The sequence below is a fragment of the Apostichopus japonicus genome, chromosome 20 (assembly GCF_037975245.1).
Source record: "Apostichopus japonicus isolate 1M-3 chromosome 20, ASM3797524v1, whole genome shotgun sequence".
NCBI classification, from domain to species: Eukaryota; Metazoa; Echinodermata; class Holothuroidea; order Aspidochirotida; family Stichopodidae; genus Apostichopus; species Apostichopus japonicus.
The window spans coordinates 1596294-1618054 of record NC_092580.1 but is presented as its reverse complement, the minus strand read 5'-3'; the positions used below and the strand labels follow the sequence as shown (position 1 = coordinate 1618054).

Sequence of the window (21761 nt, the reverse complement as noted above, 5' to 3'; positions counted from 1 at the left end):
AAGTAACCTTCGTTTCTTACCTTTATACTTCCACCTGCTCCAAAGAACAGAAAACTAAAAGACTCTGGTTGGGTTTTGAACTCATGACAGTGTGATGTCTGTCTCTCTTAGTCCAGAGCACTAACCACTGCGCCACAGCAACTGTTGAGAAATAATGCTCGTTTCTAATATTTAAGGTTCATAATGGAAGGAAAGAGGTATAAGAATAGTAAAAGGAAAACTGCCTTCACTGGGGTTTGAACCCTAGACAAGGAGTTGGTCTTGCTCTCCAGGTACAGGCACTACCAACTGCGCCACTGTAACTGTTGAGATTTACTGCTCGTTTCTAATATTTAACGTTCATAATGGCAGGAAAGAGGTATAAGAATAGTAAAAGGAAAACTGCCTTAACTTGTGTTGGAACTCATGATCGAGTGCTAATCAGTCCAGAGCGCTAACCACTGCGCCATAGCAACTGTTAAGAAATGTGACTCGTTTCTAATATTTCAACTTTAGCAAGGAAAAGATAAAAAAAAATCAAAATGCGTCGAGCGCCCTCTTGCGGCCTTGTTTTTGGTCAGTTTTCAACTTCAGAGGAACAATGGGAACGCGAAAAACTTTTAGGGGGAACAAAAGATTTCAAAACCTTTGTTCGACCTAAAAGTTTTTCGCTCTCCTATTGTTCCTCTGAAGTTGAAAACTGACCAAAAACGAGGCCGCAAGAGGACGCTCGACGCATTTTGATCTTTTATACGTGATTTCAAAGGGCTAAATCGATTTGGGGGCAATTTTGGGCAATTTTTATTTGCGCCAAAAATAGGTTTTTTGTCTGAAAAGTTAAAAAAGTACCTCTTCTTGGTACCCAATTCCAAAATAAACTTCAGATTCGTAATCAGCGTGTCGCGAACTACCAGAAAAGATACACATTTATCGATTTTGCGACAACAAATTTTTGCACCTCAAACTTGCAAAAATAAGACCGAAAAACTTTTACGACGAACAAAGGTTTAAAATCTTTTGTTGCCCCTAAAAGTTTTTCTTTTGTTCTATTGTTCTGTTGCATAACTGAGCGAAAGAAGTTTCATAAGAGAGCGCTCGACGCATCTTGCCAGTGATACGTGATTTCAAAGCAGTCAAATCAAACCTTTGTTTGTCATTTTGAGTTTTATCTTGACATTTATGAATAAATGGGTCAGTTTTGGCAAAAACTGCAAGGGGTACGTACCCATTACGGTTTTTATAGGTGAAAAAACTTGTTGTCGCAAAGGCGATAAATGTGTATCTTTTCTGGTAGTTCGCGACACGCTGATTACGAATCTGAAGTATATTTTGTAATTGGGTGTTGTGTGGGGGCGTGCGGGGGGGGGGGGACTGAATTATGATTTATGAAAAAAATAGAAATCTATAGACAAAAAGCCTTTCCCGGTCAGATAATTACACGAAATTAGTGTATAACAAAGACAAGGGTGTCTTCTACTCCACGTCTAATTTTAATGTCGATGGGTGTTTCAGAGAGGACAAAAGAGGGGCTGAAAAGAGGGGGTTTTCCAATTTGTGCACTTATAGGGATCACGTATTTCTAGCGGGTCCTTTGGGACCACGTATCCCCCGAACGGAAGCAGATATGGAACTGGGAGTTGCAGATTTGGGCTCCTGAGCATCGATTACTCCATGTTACGTCATTTGGCGAAACCGATTTTGGGTCAGTTTTGGGAAAAAATCAAATCAGGTTTTTTGCCCCCACACAATACCCAATTCCAAAATAAACATCAGAGTCGTAATCAGCGTGTCGCGAACTACCAGAAAAGATACACATTTATCGACTTTGTCGTACGAGTGAGCTCGACGCATCTTGCCAGTGATACGTGATTTCAAAGCTGTCAAATCAAACCATTGTTTGTCATCTTGATTTTTTATGGTTTATAAGGTTCTAAGTTTTGACAAAATTGTTCTACTGAAAGTTGGGGAGGAAAGGGTGGGGGTGGGCTGGGTTGTATTATGCATTACAAAACACATTACAGAATGTTTCAATTGGCTTAAAAGGGTGTAGTAGACCTATTGCTTTAGTTACAAGGCCTTTCAAAGGGCAAAACGATTTTTGAGAAATATCTACCTTTCATATCGACTGCAATATCATCCTGTCTTGTCAAAACAATTTTGTTGGCAAACTAGTCTGTCAGATTATTCATAACATCCTGTTATATTATGTATGTGTGGGTATGTTAAGCGAGGTCAACTTCCAGTTCCATTTGTAAGGACCAGACAAGTTCTCAAATCACTCTCTGTTTTTTCTTCTACACACTAGAAATAAGAGAGAGAGAGAGACAGACAAGAAATAAACACGGAAAGAAAAGGAATTTCAGGAATGCCTGTTTATTTTTCCACCTCTTGCGGATCACGATATTACCCCCCCCCCCCCCGCCCCACCATTTTTGATTGAAAATTAATACCGAGTTTAGAAAGGTTAGGGTAACAGTAAATTTTGTCCGAAAACTATCAATATTGAAAAAGAGAAGACCCTGTCACTCCCCTGACTGGGGTTAAGAGTCGATCAGAAGTCTTCTCTTCAAACCAACCAAACACTTCACAAAACAGAACCTCTTATCTGGAAAAAAAAAAAGAAGAAACTTCAGATCGACCTGGGTGATCTTGCCGTACAAATACAACGTCACGATTAATACCATGGCAATTTCTTTACAGCGTTTCTGACCGTCATCATTCACTTTCCTATAACCCATTTATAGGTTTTGTTATATTAATATTCAAATTTGGTTACATAACACTAATTAACTACCATACAGGATATACATTCAACTTTTTATCTCAATTTTTAACTTTTTGTGAACTTTGTATCATTTTACAGCCTTGCAGTTATACCTCACCTCACCTTCCCAAATTTGTTGTTTCCATTCTTTTTTTTTATATTTCTGTGCAAAGAATCTATTTTTCCAAAATTGTAGTTGGGCTAACTACATGCATGAACTATACAATCTGTGGGGTATCGGTTGCCATGGTGACTGCAAAACCCTCCACTTTAAACACGAACGCTCACATGACAACAACATGGAAAATCAGGCATAGGAATCATGCTAATTTTGATATATGACATAATTATTCATTGTGCTATTAGTTTCAGTACACCTGTAATGAACATCAGTTGATCCAAACTTTTCTATAAATACTGCCTATTTCTTTTTCTAATATTTCCCTTCAACCTCTGCTATTGTTACAAATCTCTTAATAAGGCACCACCCCGACATACACACAATGGCTGCAGAATGAGTAATTGCAACCACATCACCATGGTAACCTCAAAAATAGGCAAAATACCAAGGAAGTTGTTGAATGAACCCGCCCAGAGGTACACAGGGATACACTTCCTCGTGGTCTGAAGATAGCTATTCCCTTATTATCCAATCACAGCATGCATAACTACAGGTTTGTTCACACCTCCCCATGCTGGCTTTTGAAACTTGTGAAATGCATTTGAAGTTTACAGGCAAATATTATTCTGCATCATCATCATAGCTACACCTTTCATAAATCAAGATCAAGACTAGATACAAATAACGAGTCAACAGCGGGCTAACAGACTTCATACTTTAACAACCGGTCGCCGTATTTCACTGCTTTTTCTGTGTAAAAACTTTAAAAAAACCGAACACAGTTTAATATTTCGATATAAATAACATAGACGAAACAACATTGAAGAACTATCTTAGTAATGTCAATAATTGAGAATACAAGTCGTAATGAAATACTTTAAACATGAATACATGCATCCAAGACGTAACCTAATAACACAAGGAATGAGTAATATATTCATTATTTCTACATGTCTAGCCATTTAATTATTATGAATTAAGAAAAAACAGAAAAGATTGGTTTTAAGCTTGGCTTTGTTGTACAAATGAAGATTACATCTCATATCCAAGGGAAAATAGGAAAAAAAATTCAACATGCAGTGATATTTGAAAAACAAAATACCCTTTGAAATGTGTGTTTCCTTCTTTCTTTCATTACAAAATACTAGGTTTCACAAAGCCCATTCATTCTTCATCCATTCAACAAGGTTAATTGTTTTATTCATGCTCCGCTACACTACTAAACAAACCACATTCCATACAGATCGGCCTCTGTTGACCAGATGCTGTTACTGAAATATTCCCCATTTTCTTTCTTTTGTTAAACCTGAGAAAATCAAAAGACCTATATGATAATTACGTTTTTTTTGTTTTGTTTTCGATACCATTAAAATTGCGCTTACTAAGGTACACCTACAACTAAATTTTAAGAAGGTCTGAATCCAAAGCCAATAGAAAAAAAAAGAGGAAGGAAAAAAAGCTATCCTTCAAATATGGAAACAAAATGAAGCATTCCTATGAAGTGTACATAACACAATGTGTTTATATGAGAGCAAATGCACACCTAACAGGCAGATTCATAGTGTTCCTTATTGAATATACAGAAATATTTTGGCAAAGCGATTTTCAATGTCTACTCTCACTACAGCAGTTCTAATGTGGTTTCAATCTTGGCTGGAGTTTTGAAGTTCAAGAACTAAAATTAATAAAAGTATGTATAAAAAGTGTCGTTTGTGCTCCAATGTAATAAGATTACGAATGAGTGGCTTTTCCTCGATCGTAAAGGCAGTTTGTATATATCAAAGAGCTGTAGTTATCATGATTTCTATCACTGTGACCTGGCCTCGAAACAGAAACAAAAGACAAACTTTCTCTTCACAACATGCAAACATTTAGACAGGTTTAAAAGAAAAAAATACAAATGAGAATAACATTTCAGGGAAATACACAAACCGAACCGACACATGGTCCGGTTACGGAAACCGGGGCATGCAAGAAGGAAGGGGCCTTTATGTGCGCCACTCTCATACATATCTACACAAAATACTAACCGAGGAAAGTGATATGACTCCAATGCTTAAAATCTGTTCCGACAAATACATGATATGTACTATACTAAAAAGTTACATTATGCGACTGGAGTAAATAGACCGTGTACGCTCTACAATCCTGTTAGCCTAAAATTTAAGAGAAAAGGGGGGGAAAAATAATAAAGAGAGGGAGAAAACTTTCCCCTGGAACAAATTCTGATACAGTCTAGAGTTAATTTCACTATTTAACAACAACCCAATAAACTTATATAATCGAAGCCAACAACAACAAAAAACAAAAAAACTGGCCCCAAAAAATCTGGACATTTTTATACCGTTGACCTCTGCCCTGACTACTTCCTGTCACCATGGACACTCGAGAGAAGCTTCTCGCATCACGGAGTAGGCATATACTTGACTTACATGTAGCTGTTATAATGCGTCTACAAACACAGTACTTGCAAAGAGAGAAAAAAACTTCTTCTTCTTGGTCGGCAAGAAGGGAAAGTCCTTCAAGGGGGAACCTTCCATGCTCTGACTGCCCTTGGGGTAGGGGGGGTGCCTTGTCATCGTTGTCTACCTACTTGCCCTTCAGGATACTGACTGTGGTCGTATCTACTGTCCCAGGTTGATCTGAAAGAGTTGTGAAGAGAGAGACAGAGAGAGTGACATTGACGAGATCATAATTTAAATTCAAACCCAACAGAAACGCACCTATTTATGCATGTGATGTATTGAGTGGACCATAGTATGGTCTCTCATGGCTTACCTGTGCATACATATACACACACACACATACATACTATAGCCAACTTATTTTAAGTTTTAAGAGGGTTGTGCTAGGTTAAGAGAGAGGAAGCTGGAGAATACAGGACTAAAATGAATTGTAAGATCACAATTCACAGCTAGGTTATGTAGCCGTGTCTGGAACAGGAGGAATGACAACGACCTTCCATCTCTCTCTCTCTACCAGTAAGTGGTATGCTCTAGCAGACTATTACCTCCATGAATGGTCACAGTCTTAGTTGTAATTTTCTGTGTTCTGATCTTCTCTCCATCCTCACTCTCCTCCTTGGTTTCTTTAATTTCAGTCTCCTCGGCTTGCACGATCAGCTCAATCTCCTTCACATCTTGAAGAGGACATCTTCACATCTGGAAGAGGAGAGAAAAGTAGATCTATGAGTGAGAGATGATGATGATGATGATGATGTAATCCATCGACTGAGAGCGGGTCAACACCACCCTCCAGAGGTGTGACGACAGACCATACTAATTCAGCCTACAAGCAGGGTATTAGGGTGATGGTGTAAGTAGGTAGCAGTGGTGGTGGGGGGGGGGGGGGGTTGGGATGATAGCGGAGTTAAATAGAATTGGAGTGGGAGGGTAGGAGCAGGATTTAATGTGGTAGGATGGGGAGGGGGGTAGCATGCTTGAAGCCAGAAATGGAACTGCTGAGGAGAGATTCAAATCTGTGTTGCGGAGGAGGAAACGTACAGAGATGGGTTTTCTCACTCTCCTTGAAGAGTGAAACAGACAGACTTATACTGATAACATCTAAAGTAGGGTGTAAAACTGTCTTTCATGACAATTCCTTTCCTTGGAGATCCTAGCCATGTCAGTGAGCCCTCATATCAGACCAATATGCCCACCCCCTGGACTCCCCCCCCCAAACCACCAAAAAAAAAAAAAACCTGGATAGAAAAATTATCTACAGGACTTGTAAAATGAGATGAACAAACCTTGACCAGTTTTGTCCGCAATTTCTTTCTTGTAATCAAGGATTTCTCTCTCTGACATCGACGTGAATGGATTGGGAGTGTAGGCCGTTCACAGTACAGCCTCGTCTTGGTACTCCCTCTGGATAAGTTCTTTAGACTTGGCGTAGACTTGAGGGCTCGTATCGATTGGCTGAGGGCAAAATCAAGGAAGACGAGGTGTGAGCTGTTAATTCATATTAATAAAAACCTCCCTCTTTTTCCAAGACAAGAATCAGCAGAGGATGAAACCATTCATCACATTGGTCAGTTTAATTTTCTCAATGTGTAATATAATATAATTCATACTGCTGTGTTATATGTGTTTAATATTTAATTAACTCATACTTCTTCCATTTGTAATATATATATAAAGGCGGCCATCATGGCATGAAAATATGACATAAAATATTGCAGAAAGACTATCAAATATACATCCCTCTCTCAAGATGGAAAGCAGAAATGTGATAGTGTTAGTTTTGATATAATGTACATGCAGAGGTTCATCATAATAATAATTATATGGATAAATGCATTATAGGTTTAATAATTCCTACCAACTTTACACTTGCATATATGTTCAAGCTTCACTGAGATGATAGCAAAGAGCAATAAAAAGTAAGACTTGTAACTCTTGACAGGAGGAACTCTAAACAGGTAAATTTGTCAACAACAGGTTGGAAGAAAGACAGGACCCAGTGACAAAAGCTTGTAACGGTTTATCCAAACCCAGGAAGGAAGTAATTATTGACCGAATTTTAACTAAAGGCAGCTGTCCTGCTATCTCTTTGTTTCATAGTCTCCTTTTAAATTTCTTGTTTGTTCACTCTTCTCTCAACAGTTCAAAGAAGCTTTTCTCATTTAATAACAATGGCTTTTAAGAATCCAAGGAAGTAGAGGAAAAGAATGCCACAAAATGTGACAACTTTACATGGTCCTGGAGTGAATGCTGATTGGTCGAATCATCCGGAAGATGAGATCATTGTACATTAAGCAGGTCATGCAGAACAACACTGACCACATGTCTTGATATGACGTGACATCTCCCTCATTTCAGCCCCCTCTGACGACCAACAATCTCCCATCCTCCACCCCGTCCCAAACCAATAAAAAAAATCAATGTGAAGGGGAAATATTACCAGAATTTGTCCCCAAAAAATGTTATTATTCACAAATTTTGGATTTTGTATTCATATTATATAACATTATAACAAATATTTGGAATAATAAGTTTGAAAATATTAAGTAAATGTGAGTGCAAGCATGCCAAAAAAAGATAGAAAAAAAGGAATACATGAAAACCTGAAATGTGAGCAGGCACAGGCAAAGCAGTTAATGTGCAGATAAATAAAAGGAGGAAGAATACAGAACCAAAACCAAAAAGAAACCTTAATAGAGAAATGAACAAAAGCACTTTAAGTATTGAGATTTGGGCTGCTTGAATGAAGTGCTTGAATGCAGGAAATTTTTATTGACAGTGCACATTTATTGGTTTGTTTTTAACTCATACTGTTTTGCTTAAATAGGCCGCACAACGTACATAAAGGCATTATTGTTTTTATAACCATTTCCACAGCTGTTTGTCTGCACTGGAAAGTGATAACAAAAAAACGGTCAAACCACTTTTTTTTTGAGGGACAAATTAATTTCAAGAGTAATATTTCTTGATTTTTCTACTGCTAAAAAGTGTTAGAGATCCGCCACGGCTGGATTGTATGCGTTCAACTTGCCAAGATAACTTCCTCCACAGGTTTGGTTAAATTACTGTTAATCAATCATTTCAGTTGCCCAATTCTTCTGAAAGCCTTGGATTCACTAATTACAAAATTTCAATATCAGGAAGACAAGCTGTTTTCTCTTTTGGTCTTCATTTGTGCACTTGTACACTCATTTGTGCATTGAAGTCACTCAGACAGACTTGACAAACTTGATGTTGCATAGCAACTAACAGCAATCTCAGAAGACACTGTGAGTTTCTGTGTGAAACTGCGACTACAAACTTGACCATACCCTGTCTAGTCCCACGAAAATTGTAAAGTAAGCAGGCACCTGGATAACTGTTAGACAATTTTTGGTGTAATATTACCATCAAATGAATGTTTTCTTGTTTTTGTCTCTTTATCATCTCTCTGTCTTTCAATTCACAGGGGTTTGAACTTTTGAACCCTCCTGATACACCCACAACAACATAATGGCCGTGAAAATTAATCCTCCGATGGCACTGTGACGAGAAAGCAAAAAATAGTGTTAGAAATGATTGCAATGTTTGAGAAAAATGAAGATATATGAAAAACTTCCCAGAATTTATGTAGTTTACACGACTGAATTTCTGTGCCATGCAATAATTACCAGAACTGCAACTGATGTGTCTTAACTTCCAGATTGGGTTTGCTTCTCTTTCAATGTTCAGACCAGAAGCACTTTAATTGGAAAATGATAGCCTTTTTTTCCCTTCAATTTTCCCTTCAAAATGATAAACATTTCCTTGTTCTTTTTCTTTGGTTTAATTTTATGTACTTGACACTTGATGTAGTTGAAAATTTCTTTGTCTGTTTTTGCTTTTTCAAAATTTTGTTGTAAACTGATTGGTTAATGTTTTTCTATAAATATTGAAGACTTAAAAAAAGAAATTATTCTGCATTTAAAATTGTCTGATCACTGGTTTGAACAGCTGAGCACCACACTAGCATTGTTAAGCATTGTTTTGCTGTTAGCGTGTAAAGGAAAAGCATTTTACAGCATGTGGGTTGTGTTTTAGTCTTTTTAGCTTTGGTATACATTTTTTCATAGGCCAAAGACATTGACTACTGGCAGTCAAACCTGCAATCAGTAGAGTGCCTGGTAGCAATTCACTAATTGTTTTTAACCTGTATCTGGTCAAGTAGCTACTGGATAGTTCCCTAAAAACACTTTAATGAGTTTTACTTAGCACCGTCGAAATGGGTGCAATTAGTCCGTAAATATATGATGCTTGGCATTGCAAAACATGGATGGGACAGATATTGAGACTTTCATATTTAGAGAGGACAGAAACAAACAAACAAGCAGAGACTTAAAGTTGAATCCAGATGTCCTTTTATCACTGAATGGAGAATCGGTTGAGAGAGCATTTCAGAGACGAAGACTGCATTGAAAGCTAAAAGATCTATTTTGTGAAGTAGCATTTAACCTACTACACTTTATATTCTATTCCGATTACCACCAGGTGAAGGCAATATTATGCAATATTTCCGTACGAAACCCCTGGTGTATTTTTCCCCCTCAACCCACGCCCAAAGAGGTGCAACTTCACATGGCTAATTAGCCTGATCACCTCTGTCCCTTTCTGCTATATGAAAAGTAAAGTAAGACATCTTGATACTCTCTTACATTTGATCTTTCTGTGGGTTTTAAGAATTTTGCATATTTAATATTCAGGGTGGCATTAACCCCTTCCCCCCCCCACTTCCCCACATGCATCGACAATCAATGAAAATGGATGAAGTAAACAGGGTGAGAGATAACTTTAGTTTCTACTGATGTTTGTTCTAATAATGTCCTCATAGATAATACGGAAACCTCAAGTCTGCAATATAAATCCACCGTGACAAAATGATGATATTTCGGTTGCTTTTATTCTCAAGATGCGCTTTTGTTTTGCTTTTGTTATTAAATTTATTTCCTAAACCTGTTGGCCCTGTTCCATACTGTCACGAGAATCTGACAGCGGCACATCCTGGGCGACCGAGTGGGGAAGGAAAACCAAAACTTGCAACAACATCAACGACAACGACAGAGTAAATACAGACTTGTGACAAGTTGTGACAACGTCACAGCAAAATCACATCATTGTAGCATTTCTTTGCTGAACAGCAAAAAAAAATATGCCCAAAAAGATGGCTGAATTAAGAAAGAAAACAGTTTCTCCTTTCTCCCCTCTTTTTGGTCGAGGCAACATCGTAATTTGGAGAGAAAGTCAAGCAATTTTGGGGGATCTAGTTTAAGGAAATTGAAGAAAGACAGGGTTTAAAGGTGACATGCACTACTGTAATTTGACTAAAATTGGAGCTATATTCCAAGCAGGCAATTTAGAGTAAAGGAGCTCTTTTCCCCCTATTTTCATTGTGTTTAACTGTTTGTTAGCCAAACACTAAAGCTAGACAACAGTAAAAACATGGTAAAGACTAACGCTAACAGCTAATATGGACCATAGTCGGAGGTTAAAACTTCCTCTTTGTGTAATTTCTATCATTTGAACATCTATTATGTTCGTATTTGATATGGTATACATGGTTTGGTTTTTAATTGAGATTTTTTCAAGCTGAATGCTACTTTAACTGAACATACAGTCTGGCAGGATCAGAACCGATGTTTTCAGAAAATCTGGCAAATCTAAAATAATATTCTTTGAGAATCTCCTGGGTATTAATTCTCTAAACTATAGTTTCATTATGAATTTATATTCTTGTATTTTTTGATCTTTCTGATGTTCAGCAAAGATACACATATTACCATAAAAACATTTTTTCATGCAAAATGAGGGTGAAAGTGAAGCTTACGAAAACAATATCACTTCAAAAATAATTTCAAAACAAAACACTCAATTGAAAAGAAAACAAAAAGTACAGGCAAGTCTTTCAAAGTTAAGTTTAGTCAAACCAATCCCAAAACAACTGCAATTTGGGGGTGGGGCAAGGTGGGTGGGGGGTAAAGGTTGGGTAGAACAGCACTGATCAAACCGAGTTCACCAACAAAAGTAAAGCAAAGCATTGATTTATGGCAACTCACGTAAAAGGTGACATGATTTCTACACTTAAAACCAATCACTTTGTGTAATCATTAATGAAGAATATCAAAACAAGCCATAACTGAAGATATTTTTTTCCAAGTAAGCTGGCTTTAGAAAGTTGAGATTGATCAATTAATTCGATCTTATCAATGGAAGTTTGTTCAACCTATTGATTTTAACAAGAAGTGCAACTCCAGTGGCATGTTCAAGTACTAGCTTCAGTGTCAATTTACCCACACAGTTTACTGGGTGGAGTGGGGGGGGGGGAGGAGGGGGAGTGGCTAATATCTCAACTTTTCCCCTTAGCACATGTACTTTCTTGTGGTACATTCACTAATATTACCTACATAGAACCTAACGGCAGGGATGTCGAGACCATTCTTAAATTTCACCACACTTTAATAAGTACACATGAACGGTATCTTTACGACTGTCACACCAGGCAAACACCAAACAAAAATTGCCACCCCCCCTCCCTTTAATTTCTCTCTTTCTATTACTTAGTGCTTGTCTTGGATTAATGATGAAGATTTTACAATTTTTCTAAGCAAGGATACTTAAGTTTTTGGCAGCCCATTGGTAGGTGCGGTCAAGAAAATGCTTAATCAAATAACATAAAAAAAATTGTTGGGATTGGGGGATAGGCCAGCCAAGCTATTACCTAACTACAGACGAAAAAAAAAAAGATGACTTTCTATTCTAAAGTTAACTGATACCTTGATCAAACTTTACCATATAATTAGATCTTGATCAATGTTTACAATATAACTATCATTCCAAGAATTTTCAGTTGGCTGGATTTTTTTCTGTTAACTTTTCCACGGTTTTCTCTGCTATGTGAAACAATACACTTTATAGGGTCGTCGGGCTGATACAGGTGGTTTACTCTCGTACCAGTGTTATAGCTTAAATGAAACAGGACACTGTTTTGCTGGTATGAGACGTGTTAGAACACAACAGGTAGCGTGGGTGCTTTATTCTGTCCTTGTCTACAGTAGCATACCCGTACAACTGCTATGTTACCCTACACCAACTTATTACGGTCTTGTCCATGAAATAAAAAACCTTATAAGCTGACGTACTACTGAACCTAGTAGGTATGGGGGTGGGGAGAAGAATGGAAGGTAGAAGGGGCCAGAGACAAGGATAATTCCAACACACCTGTGTCCTGCGAGCATCTCCATAAGTTATACCTGCCAGAACTTCAGAGATGGGTCCAGGGTGCGTCTTATCCCAAAAACGCTCTTGCCTTATCTGAAATTCAAAGAGTAGACAACATCCTTGTTGGTAACATTATAGCACTTCTATTTATAGTCTCTCTGCCATCAAGGATGGGGCATTAAAAATTCATGCCTTTTGCCACTGCCGTCCTGGCACCAGCTGCAAGGAGCGTGTGGCGTGAGAGCTAAATGCCTCGTTCTGTTGGAAGCAGGTGTGACCTCATCACTTATTCATTTCTGGCTAATATGATTACGAAAACTTCACCGGCAGACACTCTTAGGGACATCTATCAAAGATGTCAGAATAACAGAACACATAACAAAGCACTAAGAAGACACATAACATAACACTAAGAGGACATTGAATAGTGATACTAAGGAGGAGAGATTTAAGAATGAAAAATTTAAGTGTTTTTAAAGTTCTCACAGCACACTTTTTGAGGCTTGCTAAGGGTCTGCTGTGTGTAAAATGATCCTGGGTGGGAAGGGGTTGGGGGCGGGATGGAATGGTAATATACACCCACCCCGCTTCAACCTGACATAAAAATACAAAAGTAATAAATAGCACAACTTAAAAAACTTTCTTGGGTGAACCCTCCCTACATGTGGAAATGGCTCCCTAAATGAGGAGTCCGCTCCCTTCAAGGGGAGAACCCTACCTATGTGGGGAGTCCGCTTCAACGAATCCAGGGCCACTGCACCCACTGATACACTTTTACATTATCTTCTTTTTTTTACCACTTTTTCTATAACATACCAGATACATCATTCACTCCTCGGAAGACAGAATTAGGGGAAAGGCGAAAAAATGGGAAAGAAGTGAGAGGAAGGAGAAAGTGGTGACAAACAACAAAAATAAAACAATCAATTAGAAATAACAGTGTATAACGTCATCAACATACAGTTTAACCTTCTTCTTGTACTCCGTATGATCTTGTCCGTCTTGCAAACTGTTGTGGATCGGTGATAGCGACTGCATCACCACTCTTGGGGTCCTTGTCACCTACCCACTGTGAAAAATAAACTGGGTGTTTATTTACAAATAAATTACAGGTCTTTAATTGAGATGGAGAACAACACACAATAACTGCAATGTCCCTAAATATTCCACCAAGACCCACCCCCCCCCTCCCATCCTCCCCAACCAGTTATCTCCTAGTCTCTTCATGTGTAGGGTTTCTGCAAAGATCTGACCCGACCCAACGTTAATATTGTTACACCCTTTTCAAGATTTTGCTCCAAATATATTTATATTTATATCTCTGGGATTATAGGAAAAAAATTATCACTGCACAGAGCAAAGCCTTATTTGTCAAAACAAACGTGACACAATGCACATACAATTTAAGGGAACCCCACCCCCCCAAAAAAAAATCATGCACAGTTACATATGGCAAAACTAATGGCAGGTATAATATTGTTTCCAATACACTAGTAACTGGACAGCTACTTTCATGATGGGTAAAAAGAGCAATTTGCTTTGCGTTAATACTTATTCAGTTCTAGGAAAAAGGGAAAGAGCTTGTTATCCTTACAATATTCACCAGATGTACTTTACACTGAATCTGAGGACAAGGAAATAAACTTGATGTATTCTTTAACGTTCAGAAAATTCCACTCTCCTCAACTCTGTTGTACTCCATCCCCTTCGGTAAGACTGAATATTACTAAGTGATATTTCATCACGGTTAGGGATACTTCTTTCCGGGGGTGGGGTGGGGTTGGCGGGAGCATAAAATTTAACAACTGCACTCATTCAATACAAAAACTTGGTATCAATTCCATTTAAGTTAGGTAACATCTTCGCTTGAGAACTACCATAAATAGAACATTTTAACCGAATTTAAACTTCCCTAGTTTATGCTTGACACTCCTGCTGCACGTGCTCGGGTTTATTTAGCAGTAAAGTAAATCTTTGAACGCAAGACAGACTCATTGGTTAGTTTTGAAAAACATTCGAACTTTCTTCGCACATGACCATATGTGTGACCAGCTCACAAACAATAGTCCTACAACCCATTGTCTCCAGCATACTGCTACCAATAATTTATACAATGCGAGCATCATATCCATCTTGTACTCTCAACGTAACAAACCCAAAAGGAAGAAACTTGAAAATGTACCTGGCTCTTCCTCCTTCTGTACGGCTTTATGAGATTGACGACCCTTTGACCTAGCATCTTGATCTCTGCTACCAGTGTCTTCACGGAATCCTCTGATTTTACTACGCTGTCCTTCTACGTCTAAGCAGAAAGATGGATTAATAATCAATCACGCAAAGATGGATTAGTATTCAATCACGCAAAGATGCATAAATAATCATCATTGCTTACAGATTTCTCTTTTGTTATATAACCCACAGGGGAAATGAATTCCACCCCACCAAGATGGGGAATATTTTCACTTTCATTAAATGACTAGTTAACTTTTCCCCATAAGGTCTGTTCATACCACCATCTCTTATGCTATTGTCACGTTACAGGAGCAGACGTCACTTACTCTCTTCGTTGGGATCTGGGTAGGAGTTGAAATTTAAGCCCCAAGGAATGAGCTGGAGCTTGTGGATTAAACACCAAATGTTTCATCCCCTACAGCAGTGGGTAGTTTCACTCAACATTCTATTAAACACGAAATGTAGTGTAAGCAATGAAACTTGAAATTTTCAATAGGTTACATGATGCTGCATGTTAGTCGGAATGTAACCGTGCATCTAATGATACTAAACACCAACAATGTTAGGACAGCCCTTGAACAAAGCAATTAAACTTACATTAAACTAATGAAACTATACTCAAATTGACTTTGAATGATCCATTAATTAATAGTTTTGTCATCTCACCTTCATTCTGTCATGGATTGCTTCATTAGTCATCTTAATTCCTTGCACACTTTGAAGGTAGCCATCTTTATCAATCATATCTTTCCTGTCGAGAAAAACAGAAACGAATTTAACTTACCTAATAAACTCCCTTGTTATGGGATCTTAGCATCTATTACGATTAAAACATAAGACAAGATGGCAATCCATGGCATCTTATCTCTTCTATGATGGAATGGATCTACTATGAACTTTGACCTTGACCCTTAAGTTCTAATTTAAAATTTGTCCAATTATAGTCTACATATTTTGTGGTTTAATGACTTTTTCCAACATACTGACAAGCAGAAAATGGCTACAGTTTCTGGGTATTTGACCTTTCACCTATGACATTTATACCAATCACTCAAGATCAAGTTTACAGTACATGGTCAGGCACCTACCCACCAAGTTTGAACCTGATCGGACTTACAGTCTAGGAGACACGACACACTCTTTTGAACAATTTAGATTAATTTTAACTTTAACTCAATTGACCCATTAACTACAAGCCTAAACAGCTAAATCTGTCTTGTTTTAAACTTTGTCTCTTCATTCTCTACATATAATGTGGTTTAATGCCTTTGTCCAACAAGTTGGCATGCAGAAAATGGCTAAAACCAATTTTAGATTTCTTGACCTTCGACCTCTTTGACGTCATCAATCACACAAGCATGAGTTAACATGGTCAGGCTCCCACCCACCAAGCTTGAACTCGACAGGACTTGGGGTCTAGGAGGAGTTTGCGACATACTTAATTTTGCTCACTCACTATCAAACATACACACATCCACCCACCTGCCCACCCACCCACGCACACTTACTCACTCACTCACATTTCTGATGTGGGATGAAGTACAATATCTCATCTCCCTATACATTACATGAAGGGAGATGAGATCAAAACAAACTCAATACAAAGTCACAAACAGTTCTGCTTTTCAGCAAGAAATAGAAAGTGGTGTACTTTAAAATGCACCGTGCAGTTTTCAGTAGAGTCAACTGTTTAGAGTGTAAATGTAAAGATCATTTCGTTACAAGCAACTTATTTTAGCCGCCCACCCCTCCTCCACTCACCCCCTTCCCAAATCAACTTCTATTTACCTTCCCAATCCTTTACAACTTGAGATAGTTTAAAATGTTGTTACCAAGACACATCGTTACCTTTCAACCAGTTACATTTATGGTAAGTAAACATTCAGTTTGGGATTATCCAATAACTTGTCTCAATACATTGCATTTACTTTTCCCAGTCAGTTTCTTATTTTTGAATTGTTTTACAAAAGAATAAAACATAGATAATATGTTGCCAGCTGACAAAACCTTGCTTAAAATAAAACATGTTTAGAGAGTGAAACTTACCTTATGACTGGTTAAAATGTCCCTGTAACTATCGCTACAACTGGACTCCGTGTTCAGAGATGAGCCATGCTTGTCCTCGGACTGAGCCGTATCTCCTAAATTTTCTATAGGGACCTTTTGTGGGGAGAATAAACTGCAGCGGAAGATGAAAGAAAAGAGAACCAACAATGTAGACAGACAGAGGGTGAAAGAAGAAAATCAAAACACACTCAATGAACGTAAAAATATGTACGTCAGGAAGCAGGTGGATGGCAAAATACCTCTTGCGGTAATGAGCTTAAAAATCATCCATCACTGATAGCAACAACTGTGGTATGCCTTTTAACCCTTTCAATGCCTTAGGTGCCCTCTTGATCATCCTACAACTTTATCATATAAGTCAGGGCTCTAAGACTGTCCAAAACTCCAGGGAAATTTGCGCCAAGAGCCGGTAAATATTGAGCAGCTGCGGGCAATGTTAAGGTTTTGATGTACAGTTTTAAGAAACCACTGAAAGAAAAGTTGCTCTTAAAATTCTGTTAATTCTACATGCTTTTTCTCACTCTGGAAACCATGCCCCTTGGTGCCTTTTCACAAGTGTATGTAAAAAGCCTTGTTTTCCTACTTAAACTACAAAGTTGCCGTAGTGCCCCTGCCATCTCAATGAAAATCAAAGACAATTTCTAATTCTCTCCCTCGAAATAGTGGTTGTGCACCTCCGGATTCCAAATGAGAGTACATTAATAAACTGGGTACTTATGTGAAAACTGCAATTGCTGATTCAAGGCACCATACTGCATTAAATAAAAGCTTTCAATATATAAATATCTCTGCATCCTACCCTGTTGGTTTCTGTTACAGCTTATTGTTGCTCCATTTACTGATACTGTTAATATAACTTATTATCAACTTTTGTTTTTCCAAAATATTCTATTTTGATTATTCTCGTGTGCAATTACTCCACCGTAATGTTCAACTACAGTAGTAGCAGTGTGGTCTAACAGTTGAATGTTAAATGGATTCCAGAGGAGTGAGAAAGGTAGGGATTTGGGACAGGTACAGTGACAGGACTCACAGGAGTAAGGATTGGGGAGTACAACAATTACAGCCCATCATATATGGAGGCACTACGCCTACCTGCGGAAAGAAATATGATGTTTGTCCAGACGAAGGACAGATTTATCCTCTAAACTTGACAACTTAGGGAAAAGGGCAGTAGAATATTTGAAAGAGCTATTTGCATTAGAAAATACAGGAATGTCTATGAAAACCTCCAAAATTCTGGAAGGATACAAAAGCTCCTGAAGCCCTACTTCTCTTGTCCCTTGCATCATTGTCCGTGCACCCCCGCCCCCCTCCGTCCTTTCACTGCAAATAGCATGGACGCATGCACTAAAATGCTGCTTTTTCTGCCACGTACAGTAGCCGGATAGATTTATAAGAATCAAGACAAAACATCGACATAAAACATCAAGACAAAACATTGAGATATAAAAACAAAAAACACCACCTTTGTTGTTCTACTCCACCTTTTGACCTTTTGGCATTAAGTCGAATTCCCATGTTGACATTAAAAAAATATGCCTCCCAATAATAAAGTTGGTGTGATTGCCATCAGAAATGTTTGAAAGGATAATTTCTAATCAATATGGGGAGTTTTCAAGCCACAGCAGCGCAAAGTTTTGGTATTTTGTGGTTTAATCATTAAGTGTATTAAAACCATAAAATACCAGCGTTTGTGAACAGTATGCGTTACAAACTGTTTCACCTTCAAAGTGTCCTGGATGTTGAAAAGCCCTGTTTTTGTCGTAGTATGTAGGCCTAAGGATACTTAATTTATCAATAGAGTAATATCATGCTAGTACACTGTTGAGTTGGAAAATCAATGTAAGCAACCATTTCTTGTGAGATAACGTGTGGCGTTTGCGGAAACATATGTACCAAAAAATATCAGGTTTTTTTTACTCATTAAGTAAGATAAAGAAAGTGCTAAGTATTATTTTTTTCCAAGTTCGGATTTAAAGTTATCACTTTGACGTCTGCATGACTAGCAATACATTTTTCAATGTTCAATTTGGAATATTTTACTCACATTCACAGCATATCAGCCAGCGACGTAGCCAGGAATTTGAAAGGGGGGGAGCACTTTTTGAGATTGATAAGGGGGTCCTTTATTTGTAACATTTAGCATAATACTTCATGAACTATGGGTTGTGAACTGTGATAAGTATGGTAAGTATCTCCTGAAATTAACAGCTGCATTTATCATTCTCCAAGCTATTTCATGTATACAATTTGAAGCTGTGATAAACATCACCACCAGTTCCATGCTTTAGTTGGTGCAGTATCAATTATGTTCATATTTCTGTAAAAGGTTCTTAGCGGGGACCTAACACAGATAACCTTGTTATGATTTTGATCAGCATCACAACTGCTGATTTAGTACTCTCACTTGTATGTACTGAATGTTCCCTTGAATCATTCAATAAGTAACATTAGGAGTGCAATGCAAATGTCAGAATGTAACATTACACAGGGTCAAGCTACAAAACTACATAAATAAGCATTCACTTAAAGGACTAGATAGAGTAGATGTGCCAACCATACTGCCTATAATGTTCAAAGTGAAGTAGAGTAAAATTGACACAGGTAAAATCACAGTGTTGATCCAAATCTTCCAATTGATCTTTGCAGATCAACAGAAATACTTAGAACTTGCCATTCCATTATACATATGCAGGATGAACCCCCACCTCCCTCACCCCCACCTCCCTCACCCCCCACTTCCCCCCTCCCACTAAAAAAGACAGCAAAAGTTCATTCCATATTTAGGATGAAGAAATAATTTTGGGAGATTCTGACAAACTGATTTACAAAGTCAGGTGCTCTCCCATGAAAAGGTGCAGGTACTATTTCCTTTAAAGTTTCCTCTAAAAGGCAGGCAGTATACTTAAAGAGTACTTTGAATTATTGGTGCAAAATGGGCAAGGAAAAGGAACAAATAATAGTGAACCAGACTTGCACAGTCAATCCACAGGAAGTATCTGTGCAATCAGCTTTTGAGCTTCCAACTTAGATATATCATGCTTAAATGGTGGGTATTACAAAGACATATACATACACATGAATCAAGATAACAGCACTGGTTTATAATTTCATCTGAAATGATTTTCCTTTTAAATCTCTCTTCATGAAAATATCAGTCACAGCAGTCGGTTAAAAGAGATGTGCAAAGTCTGGATGTACAAATCAATAAAATAAATCAGCAAAATATGTGACTTGCTGCCTCTTTAACCATGACATTTACTTTTTGTTATTTTTATTATTTTATTATTTTTATTATTTTATGATTTTTATTATTACAAGTACTGTTTATTAATTGTTTACTATTGACTATGGCTTGACAGAATCCACACAACTTACCCTGATTCTCCTTCCCTCTGTAACTGTTTACGATTCTTTTGCTTTTGGTAGTCAATAGTAACAACAGGGTTTCTGGCCTTGTCAATGGAGGAGGGCTGTTTGAAAATAAGGGAGAGTAATTAATAGGTTAGGAGAAAGCCAGCTTTGTGAATCATTGCATTATAAAACCAGAACAAAATACCATCAATATAAAGTTTTGATGACAGTTTCACTGCATTTGAGTATTTATCAACTTCAACGAAAGCAAAAGCAAAAGAAACAGTTACTCAAATGTCTTACAAAAGATTTCAGCTCAGTTGACTTTGCTGTCATCAATGATGTTTTAACAGGTGTTGGCAACAGAGTTAAGGAAAACTTGGGTCAAATGCTCCGAACTTTTTGAGTTGTCTAAAGAGCCACACTATGAAAATTGAAAACATTTTTTTCCCCCTTTTGATTCCTTGCCAGAGGCAAAAGTAATCTATGTGAAGGTGATGGTGTGTGGACACTTTGGCTTGTACATAGGATATCTCAAAGAGCTAAAAGATTATGTCAGGTATATTAGAGACTGGCAAGGAATCACCAAGTCATTTGACTTTCTGGGTTTTTTTTTATCTGGAGTTAATATTTTCAGTGTTTGACCTTTGGACTATTGACCAACACAAAGGACAAGGGTAATGTTATACAAGAAGTATCACAAATACTTTGGAGTTTGTCAGTCCTGTACTGGTGGATGTAAGAGTCCTTCATAGTCATATTGAGCTATAAAAGCCATGTATATGTTTTGTCATACATAGCCTACAGCTTATTGGGACAACATCAGAAATACATGCATTTTCTGAATATTTCAGATAATTAGTCCAATGGAATTGCATGACATCATATGCCTTACAGTATAAACAGAGCAGAAATACTAGTTACCTGTATGCAAATCTCTTTGCAGCATATGCCAGAATGTGAGAACATTTTCTAGTCCACTAGTGTGACTGTGAAAAATAAGGATAGAACTTTGTTCTATAATTGTGAATTATGATATCAAATTGACCATGAATAGCACCATCAATTGAAAATGTCCATTAAATTTGATATTGAGCTGGCATGGAATTGGTGCAAAGATACACTGTAGACACTTAGAAAAACACATAACTCACATAAGTTTAAGCATGATACTGAGATGTGAATTGGATGGATGAATTAAGTTTAATAACAGTATAACTGAAAGCAATGGTGTCACTGGGGTGTAAATGTTGTGAGATAAACTAGTTCTGACATTGCTTTAGATATATCCTTAACATCTACCTGAACCGTGTGTAGTAGTGCACGTTATGGATGAGGCGTTGATCAAGAGCAACTTCCCGTAGTGTTAGATGTGCGGGAGACCCCTCCTGTATTTTTTTGACTTACAGTTCTCTCCCAAAGGACCATGTTCACTCTTTGCTGTGCCACCTCTTACTCCAAAATTCCACTGATGTCGGCCTACCACACTATGTAAAACACCTGTCCAACGTGCCTAATTGATAGGGTAATATGACTTTAGTGGAAAAAT

At 37.7% G+C, this 21761-nt stretch overlaps 1 protein-coding gene across 11 annotated transcripts in view; it reads right to left on the bottom strand.

Moving 5' to 3' along the window:
* Positions 1–2888: 2888 nt before the first annotated feature.
* LOC139961022 (uncharacterized) overlaps positions 2889–21761 on the bottom strand; it is a 39646-nt gene continuing 20773 nt past the window's right edge. For 2 of the 11 annotated variants that reach the window (XM_071959818.1, XM_071959817.1), the window contains 10 exons: positions 21137–21201; positions 20237–20331; positions 16835–16967; positions 15455–15539; positions 14739–14858; positions 13518–13625; positions 12557–12649; positions 6613–6781; positions 5875–6025; positions 2889–5506 (listed from right to left, as the gene is read on the bottom strand). In XM_071959818.1, coding sequence (XP_071815919.1) covers positions 15525–15539; positions 16835–16967; positions 20237–20331; positions 21137–21181 — 288 coding nt within the window. In that variant the 5' untranslated portion in view covers positions 21182–21201 and the 3' untranslated portion in view covers positions 2889–5506; positions 5875–6025; positions 6613–6781; ... (2 more) ...; positions 14739–14858; positions 15455–15524. Of the gene's footprint in view, positions 5507–5874; positions 6026–6612; positions 6782–8713; positions 8849–12556; positions 12650–13517; positions 13626–14150; positions 14181–14738; positions 14859–15454; positions 15540–16834; positions 16968–20236; positions 20332–21136; positions 21202–21514; positions 21726–21761 lie in introns of those variants that run through there. The other 9 variants (XM_071959814.1, XM_071959815.1, XM_071959812.1 and 6 more) reach the window with 9 other exon arrangements.